The following is a 9,936-nucleotide window of genomic DNA, read 5'->3' on the forward strand; positions in this document are numbered from 1 at the left end:
TAAGTTCGAAGCGAAATAGTTTGTAAAATTTTATTTTGGATTTTTAGAAAAATAAGAAATGAACTTTTGTTTGAATTCTTCATTTTATTAAAAGAACGTTTCAAATTTTTCATCATATTTACTAATGTCTCATTACATGCATTTGTTTCTTTATATCATATAGTAGTATTATTGGTAAGTCTCTATTATATATGTATGTAATATAAATCTAACAAACAGACGTTTTATTTGTAGTTTAGCCATTAAAATTATTATTAAAATATTTAAAAAAAATCTTACCAAATCCTACCAAATTCTACCAAAACCCCCTTTTAAATCTCTATCAAAACCCTTGAATTTAACAAAACTCTCTAATTCCACTAAATTTTAAAATCCTCAAAATCTTCTTAAACTCCAACTCCAATAAGCCCCCCGTAGTGATTTACTGAATATTATTTTTCCTGAAATAGATTTTACTAGAGTTATTATCTGGGTATACACATTCATAATCATTCAGCTTTGAGTATATTATAAATCTTGTTCTTTTGATTACGATTTGAATACTATTTGCGGATGCTAATGAAATATTTGGGTTCAGTTCTTTTGGAATCCTAAGTTTTTCTGATCGAATTCCAGTAATAATCATAACCTAAATCGTTATATGAAATCTATTCATGATTTTTGGTTCCGAAGTTATTATGAGTATATTATTTTTACCCCCAAAATTAATAATAATATTATAAAAAGGTAATATTATTATTATTTGATAATAAATGGATGGTCTTGGGAGCATGGTGGCTAGGAGATGCAGAATGGGCGCAAGCATGGAGTGGTGGGTGGTGGCGGCCTACCAGTGTGAAACGCACGCCATTCGGAAGTCAATGAAAATGAGCCTAAGTCCAGGGCCGGCCTGGGCTAAAAAGCCCATAAGACAACGGCTTTAGACGCCAGATTTGAGTTATTTATTTCTTTTTTCTTTGGATAAAATAGATGTGAAAACAAACAATACTATAAAAATGAAATTAAATTATCAGTATCTCATATATTACATTTTATTTTTATTCAATCTTCATAAATCATAATTAATAAGACTCTCAATATTCCATGTCTATTTTTCTCTATTTATTCTCTTTTTGAAGTTCTTATTATTTTTATAAATTTATGAAATCTGAACAAACAAATTATCATAAATTAGATTCTAAGAGCATCATTATTGGGGTATGATAGTGTGATATGTTAGTAATTAAAGCATTTAAAATAAATGAAAAAGGCTAAAATACGAAGCAAACGTTTGTTAATTAAGAGATTTTTGTGTCGTTTGTTAACGACACGCGTCAGGAGGGGAGAAGTTAGTGTGAGCGGTGTAGGTTACGGCATTTTTCTTCGATTCCAATCACTTTCTTCTCTTCTTCTCTTCGTCTCTTCTTCTCTCTTCAGGTCGATACAATTCGGCGGTGGTTCTGGGCGGATTTGTGAAGCTAAATCGATCAGTCCTCACGGTTCACCGGCGATTGCTACCCCAAGCGAGAATGAATCGAAACGAGTCTCCATTACTCAGGTCATTCGTGACGGATCTCCGCCAATTGCAGCTCAAACCGAGACAGCCTCTTTTCTTTCCTTCACACCTCGCCGAGAACCGGTTAGTCTTCCTCATCCTTTGTTTTAGGAGTGTCCTCAACAATTGCATCTGGAACCGAAACGAGTGTCTTTGATTTAGGATTGTCCGTCTGTGTCTGAGTCACTCTTGTGATTGTTCTCATCTGCCTATGACATGCATTTTCGTTTGATTGTTTGTTGTAATTGTATGGTTTTTGAGGAATTATAAACTGAAAACAATTGTTGTAATTGTTCTTGTTCTGTGTTTGTCTTCCGCGATAAAACTTGTATTGTTTTTAAAGAATTATAAACTGAACTTTGGTCTAGATTGAGGGTTTTAAATATCTTGAATATTGTCTTTGTCTTCACTGAGAGAATAAAGAGCTAATGTAGTCGTTTGAAATTGAAATTGACAGTAAGAAGTTGTTGAAAATAATGAATGTCTTTCTTGATTGTTTGCTCTTCTATGCTGTAATCAGCTTTAATGTTCTTGTGATATGACATTGTTAAGCTCCGATTAATGGTTGCTTCAATTATAGCTCCAATTGTAGGTGATGGTTAATTGGTTGTGATATGACATTAGTTTTTAATGCTTTGTTAGATATGTTTTCACGGATTGAAGCAATTAGTTGTAGTGTAGTTTGTTTGCAACCAAATACTTTTAAAAATATATTGGATAGTTAGTAAAATGAATTGCTAAGCCTGAGTAAAGAGAAGTTTATTTGAAACCAGAAGCATTTTAATTTAATGAACTTGTAAAGGATACTTGATTGCTTCTTAATTAATGAAATTGTGTTTGCTTTAATAACTATAGTACAATGGTTAGGTAGTAGTAACTACTTGTTTGTTGCTACCTATTAAACCACAAACATCATCTTCATTCTATCATATAAATCTCCATCATCTTCTTTCCCTCTTCTATATTAAAACCAGTTAGCAATCCGCTTTCTCTTCTTTAGTCCCTTCTCTGTTCTTATAGTGATGGATTCAAGGAATCCATCTAGTCATAATTCTAGTTATCTAGTCCATCTTAACAGTCTACACGAAGGTCTTTTCCATGAAAACTTCTCTTACGAGAGTTTTCCTTCTACTGTAAACATAGGAGCATCAGAGATCCCTCCTTTCAGTTCACAACTATCTGATGCTCCATCTTAACCCCAAGTTACAGCAGCTGAGCGAAGTCAGAGGCGTAAATGGACGCCAGCTGATGACGAGGTCCTCATCAGTGCTTGGCTAAACACATCGAAAGATCCTATTGTTGGAAATGACCAAAAGGGTGGGACGTTTTGGAAACGAGTACTAGACTATTATAATGGGAGTCAGCATGCTACAAAGCAGGGTGGTAAGAGAGAGGAAAATCATATTAAGCAAAGGTGGCACAGAATCAACGATCACGTCAACAAGTTCTGCGCTGCATTTGCGGCAGCAGAGAGACAACTTACCAGTGGTCAGAGTGACACTGATCTTCTCAAGAAGGCTCATGACCTTTTTTCTCTGATCAAAATATCAAATTTACCATTGAGCATGCCTGGTGTGTTTTGAGGTTTGAGCAGAAATGGGCTAGCCTTAACCCTCCTAAAGAGAGTGGCAGTTTAAAGAGGAAAACAGGTGAGCCATCTTCCCAAGCTTCAAGTGCCAGTGTTGGTGATCATGAGGTGCAGCCAGAAGGTGTAAAGGCTGCTAAAGCCAGAAGGAATGGAGCTAAAGGGAAGTCTGTTGCAGAGTATGCGTCCATTTGGGAAATGAAGGAGGATTTGGAGAAGAAGGAGCTCCTCTCAAAGCTGGCCATACTAGACACTCTCCTGGCGAAGAAACAACCATTATCTGAGGCTGAAGAAGTTGTGAAGAATAAGCTCCTTGACTTGATCTGAGACTTAAAGAATGTCTTTAAAATTTCTCTAGTTTAATTGCCTATCTTATTTCTTTAACTTGTTCTTGTTTGCTTCTGTTTTTATGTTTATGTTTTCTGTTTCCTTAAGTTATTTATGATCTTTGTAGTTCGTGTTTCCTTATGTTATTTATGTTAAATATGTTTGCTGTATGTTATTTAAGCGCCACTCTTTTCTGTTTATGTTATCTGTTTGCATTTGACATTATGGTATTACTCTTTTCTGTTTATATTATCTGTTTGCCCTCTCTTCCTGCATTAATACTGTGATCATTTTTTCAGGTTAAACTAACCATGGGACAAGACTATAGCTACACACAACCCTCGGAGTCAGTGTATTATGGTTTAGGGAACTCAGTCGACAGTGTCTTTAGCGAAACGGAAGATCTTATCCGCCGGGACCAAGCTGAGATAAGCGCAAACAATGCTCGTGCGGCTGCTCAATACCCTCCTCAACCCGAGGTTGAGTTTGGCTTTCCACAGACATGCTACTGTGGTCGGAAGCCTCATCTTGCAACATCGAAGAGTATGAATGATCTAGGTATAATTTGCGTGTGAAGTCAAGTGTATTAAGCATTATAAACTGTAATAAATGGTTACATTTCACTCTTTTGCAACAGGTAGAAGATACTACACATGTGAGAGTGTGGATGATGGAGAGTGCCATGTTTGGAAATGGTGGGATGTGGCGCTTATGGAGGAGATGAGAGCTCGGGATGTACACGTCCTTCAACTGGCTGAAAAGGTGGATAATCTTAGCCTTTTGACTGACTATGAGACTGAGCAGAAAGTGATCAGGCTAGAGAAGCTTGTGTCTGATTTAGGTAAGGAGAAATCAAGGTTTGGCAATGGGTTTGAAGGCTTTGTAGGTGTGGCGGTTATTGTTTTAGTTTCTATATGTATGCTCCTCATGTTTAAGTAAATGAAGACATGAGGAGAAGCTAGTGTCTGATATGTATGCTCCTTATGGTTATTGTATGCACGTTATGGAAATGAACCACTTTGTATGCTATGCACGTTATGGTTAGTGTCTGATATGTATGCTCCTTATGCTTTGTAATGAACCACTTTGTAATGAACCTTTTGTAATCAACCTTTTCTAATGTTTCGGAATTTATTAGTGACGTTTGTAGTGTGCACAAAAGAAACAAACAATAGTCACAAGTCATAGAAACAAAATATGGTCACAAGTCATAGAAACAAAATATGGTCACAAGTCATAGTCACAAGAAACAAATCATAGTCACAAGTCACAAGATGTCAAAAGAAACAAAGAAACAAACTTGCATCACAAGATGTACTATAGTATCACGGGAAGATGCACTTCTTTGCATCGCATTGGCAATATAAATATAAGACGGTGATGATGCACTTCTTTGCACTTCTATTTCTCTTTTCCTTGCGATTCAAATCATCCCTCTTCTCCTTGCGTTCACTTCTTTCAGTTTTTTTGTGACTGGCATATGGTGGTGGGGCTGATACAGTTGACGAATATGTACGACTTGCTGAAACAACTGCTCGGAAATGTTTGCACCAGTTTACGGCCGGAATAATCCACTTGTTTGGCGATCAATATCTAAGACGTCCCACACTGGAGGATCTTCAAAGACTGCTCTATTTCAGAGAAGAACGGGGATTTCCAGGGATGGTTGGAAGCATCAACTGTATGCATTGGGAGTGGAAGAATTGTCCCAGCTCTTGGAAAGGAATGTATTCACGAGGAACCGAAAAACCAACACTTGTGTTGGAGGCGGTAGCTTCTTATGATCTCTGGATATGGCACACGTTTTTTTGGAGCTCCAGGTACTATGAACGACCTTAATATTCTTGATCGATCACCTGTTTTTGATGATATTATTGACAGAATAGCTCCGGAAATCAACTTCCACGTCAACGGAAGAGAATATCATTTGGCTTACTATCTGACGGATGGTATTTATCCGAAATGGGCGACTTTTATTCAATCTATCCGACTACCACAGGGTCCGAAAAAGCTTTATTTGCTAAAACCCAAGAATCTGTGCGAAAAGATGTTGAACGCGCCTTTGGAGTCCTACAAGCTAGATTCGCCGTTGTTAAAAACCCATCTAATTTATGGGATAAAAAATTGATAAAAAATATTATGAAAGCATGTATCATACTTCATAATATGATTGTCTAAGATGAACGAAGATCATACACTCTCCGTAACATTTCCAAATTTAATGAAGGAGAAGGAGAAGGAGAAGGTGTGGAGCGTTCATATTCCGTCGGTTTGCGTTCAAATCCCGGCAATACAATTGATCCTAAGAAAATAATTCGGGATGAACAAACCCATCAACGATTAAAACATGATTTGATTGAAAATATATGGAATAAATTTGGACATCTTCCAAATAACATATAATTTATAAGTATCTATGAATTGAATAAAATGATTGTAATTTTCATATGTTTTCTTTTTTAATGTTTGTAATGTTTATTTTAAATTATGATGTTCGTAATTTTTTTTAAAGTTTGTAATGTTTTTTTTTAAGTTTGTAATTTTTAGATATTTTCAATTTTTTCTCTTTTATATGTTTACTAGGGTAAGTCCGCGCTTCGCGCGGGAATTTGTTTATATATTATTTTTAACATTTTTTAGATTAAATGATTTTATTTTAATTATGTGTTGAATGTTATTTTTGTAATATTTTTTTTTTAAATCATCATTCTTTTCCATTGAACTCTTTTGTTATAAGAAACTCAAAATCACTTTTGTTCGAATGGACTAAATTTTTTAATATGATTATTGTGATTATTGGTAAAGTTGTATTCTATTTTTATTATGTTGGTATATATATTTTAATTCTTTTTGTTTTCGTATAAATTATCTAATTTCATTCTGTTTTTTTATATAATGTCTTTTGTTGAATATGTACATATATATATTAGTTACATATCAGTATTAAAACTATAGTTGAGCTTTTATTTTATTTTAAAACATCTATTAAATACAATAAAATAACTCTAGATTTTATGTTCGCCGTACTTTGAACATATACGTATCTTAGCCTTAGAACCAATTTAATGTAATTAAACAATAAATTTAGAAAATAATTATATATATTAGTTACGTATCAGTATTAAAACTATAGTTGAGATTTTATTTTATTTTATTTTATTTTAAAACATCTATTTAAGTACAATAAAATAACTTTAGATTTTGTGTTCGGTAATTTGAACATATACGTATCTTAGCCTTAGAACGAATTTAATATATTTAAACAATAAATGTAGAAAATAATTTTTAACATTGACCTCATTGATTTATTATTTTTTTAACTGCTACCCCATTGATTTATTATATATTAACAATTTTGTGAAAAAAAACTTCTTTTTGAGCAATAATTTCTAACAGCCTTTACATTTGTTGGTTTATACAAAATTATTGTACGACTTAATATTTTAGATTTTGTAATTGTTTTTACCTTTTTTTTTAGGTTAAACACGCAAACATTCATGTTTGCAAGCTTCCTGTTTGCAAACGTGATAAGAAAAGCTTAATATGATTGTATGATAGTTTAGGGAAAATAATACACAGCAGATGTGGGTATAAAAGTGACAACTATTATATGCTTAAGCATTATTCTAGTAGACACTTCTCTGGCTTTAAGCCGCATATTCTTACAACTATGCTATGCGTTGCTTTTCCTTAGCTGCTGTGGAAGACGTTAAAGACAGAGAGTTTTTGTCGGAGGGACCACCAGTGGTTGTTTCAGTAAATGGTTCCTTCTCATTTTCATCAACACCGACTGATCGTAGTTGGGAGTGTGTTTATTCCTGGCATTTCATTACCGGAGCCACCATTGCCATCCTGTAATTACAAACAAACACATTGTCATATCCATGGATGGCAAAGAAGGCTGCATCTTAAGTAGCGAGTAGCTTATTTCCACAATGAAATCTGGGATTGATAGACGCTGACTTCATCATTGCAAGTATGGAACTTATGAAACACAGGAATTCTAGGAGAGAATATCAAAAGAGAGAGGTTACATCATCAATCAATTATCTGAGAGAGATGGAAGAATACGTTGCACTGCTATTGGTGTTCTTCTCCAATAAGCTTTCACAATCTCACTGAAGGAATGCTGACAGAAAAAGTGACCAACTTCCAAATTAGCAAAATGAAACCCAATACAGAAACTACGTTGCATTGAACTTAACAGGATGATACTATACTAATAACTATCAATAATTAAGATCAAAACTTGCCTTCAGAAGAATATACAAACCTTTTCGATCATGGCACCATTAGAGTAATCCAGCTCATCCCAGTCACATTTCTTTGGAATCAGTGGTGGCACAGGCCTTGGTCCAAAGTGACTTCCGTTTTGACCTTGCGTGGAGAATATATTCAGCCACGTTTCAAAGACTAAGAGATCGACAAACACACCAAAACACGTGTCTCTTGGAATCTCTGAACACAAAGTACGTCAAACAAAAATGCATTTAAACAGATTCCTGCAGAAAGAGAAGAAAGTTTTTAAAATTTCCATTGATCTTTTCATATACAATAACAATCAAATGCAAGATCACAAAGAAACTCAAAACTCATATACCACGTTCTTGCCTTCTTAACTTGACACCCAGCGGACCATAAAACCATTCTTCGTCATTATCAACCTCCACAAACAGGTCTCTTTTCGGAACAGTATCTGATCCAAATATTTTAGGTCCGGAATGAGACGGCTTGGGGATGCTTCGCCATTTTCTTTGACTTTCGCTTTCAGTGTTGCAGCCACATGTCTCTGTGAGCAAACAATTAGAAAATGATCGAACACAAATCTAAAAAAAACTGAAGAGACGAACTTACATTTACGTCGATATTTCTCGCCTCCCAGAACCGCAACAGCCTGCCTCGACGACGGAGGAGCAACTGCCGGACTTCAAGTCAGAGAAGAAAACTCTGGAATTAGCCATAACAACACGAATCAGTATGTTGCTAGAGATAAAAATAGATGATGAGTTCGATAGGAGAAGTACTCACATATTTATACGGATTCAACACCATCTCTGAGAGAATAACGGCGCATTGAAAAGCTTGTAATGGGCGATTGAATCAACTGGCATAAAGACGAAGTTATCTACTCCCACCCCGTTTCATAAAGAGAGGGGAAAATCAGACGTCATGGTCGCCGTCACAAGAAAGTGAGAGACGATATCAAAGCGTGATTAGGGTTTCGCTCTACCACTGTGCTCGCTGGGCCGCACATACACAACCGTGAGACGAAGCCCAAAACCAAGCTCATAAGCCACACAAACAATCAACACGCCGCGTTTCATTTAATCAACACGTGTCAGTCTCTCAACGACCTAATTACTGACGTGTCATCTAAGGTGGACATCACGGGAGAGATAGAAAGTCTCTTTTATATAAATAGATTTATATCATTACTTCTTCAAAAAAAAAAAATTTAACTTAAGATACAAATAGGGTCTACCAATAATCTCTTTTTTTTAAGCCATGTCCTTAGCAAAGTCCCTTAGCATAAAAAAAACAATAAACTAACTTAAGGACACTTGATTAACATACAACCAATAATGATGCTCTAATATCCCATGTGACATTTCATAAAGAAAAAATGATGCTGATGCTAACGCAATTTTATGTATTGTCATATTACGGTTTATGTTTTTTTTTAATAGAAAATGCCACAAAAACAAAGATTAGTAATCAATCAGTATTTTCAAGAATAATATGATTTTATGTTTGTATTTTATTTTACTCGATAGCAAGTTAATATTTAATAATATATTGCATTGTTTTGTTTACGTATTTAAAATGCAGTACAAAAATTTAATTGCAAGTAAGGCATCAACTTTTAAAGCGTTTTAGGCGCCACGTAAGTTCGGACCGGCACTGAGCCTAACCATTTGTCCTCACAAGACCACTTTATTACGTAAACGCCCTTCCTCACATGGGCAGTGCTTACACCTCTAATGTAATTAGGTCAGTTTCCAGATGTGTTTCTCAATCAGTCTCTGACAACTCTCTGACTTTCTTGTAAAGTATCAATTTTTAATTCTAGAATTCAAGCTCGTCTTGTTTCTGTTGAATGACTCATTTACTTTTTGTTATGTTTTTTGTTGTTGTAGAAGTAACAAACCGTCTCCTCATAATCAATTACATAACAGAGAAGAGAGAGAAACCTCCATCCGTTTCAAATCGCTCCGGCCGACGGCGTGGGCTTCTACAGCCACCATCGGTCCGGTTCTCGCGTCCGTCAGTTCACCATTGGCTTCCTTTGTTTTAAGTTTTTCTTCTCGGGTTTTATGTAGATATGTAACTTCCGTCGTCGCACCGCCTTCTCGGTGGACGGTCGGCTCTGGCGATCCGTTGTTGCTCCTATCCGCTAAAGGGGAACAATCGGTTATAGTATGTATGTTTGGAGGAGGCTTTCTTATGCTCCTGTAATAGTCCGATTGGTTATAAGTTTGGTGGGGTTTGA

The 9,936-nt window shown here is 35.4% G+C and overlaps 2 protein-coding genes across 2 annotated transcripts in view; one reads left to right on the forward strand and one right to left on the reverse strand.

Moving 5' to 3' along the window:
* The window catches only part of LOC108814888 (triosephosphate isomerase, cytosolic-like), an 82,623-nt gene that overhangs the window by 36,136 nt on the left and 36,551 nt on the right, over positions 1 to 9,936 (reverse strand). The gene's annotated exons all lie outside the window — the stretch shown is intronic.
* On the forward strand, positions 3,758 to 4,523 carry LOC108860935 (uncharacterized protein At4g04775-like). Its single transcript, XM_018634774.2, has 2 exons — positions 3,758 to 4,004; positions 4,084 to 4,523. The coding sequence occupies exons 1-2, from the start codon at positions 3,758 to 3,760 to the stop codon at positions 4,383 to 4,385; spliced, it is 549 nt and encodes a 182-aa protein (XP_018490276.1). The 3' UTR covers positions 4,386 to 4,523.

The sequence above is a fragment of the Raphanus sativus genome, chromosome 7 (assembly GCF_000801105.2).
Source record: "Raphanus sativus cultivar WK10039 chromosome 7, ASM80110v3, whole genome shotgun sequence".
In the NCBI taxonomy this organism is placed as follows: domain Eukaryota; kingdom Viridiplantae; phylum Streptophyta; class Magnoliopsida; order Brassicales; family Brassicaceae; genus Raphanus; species Raphanus sativus.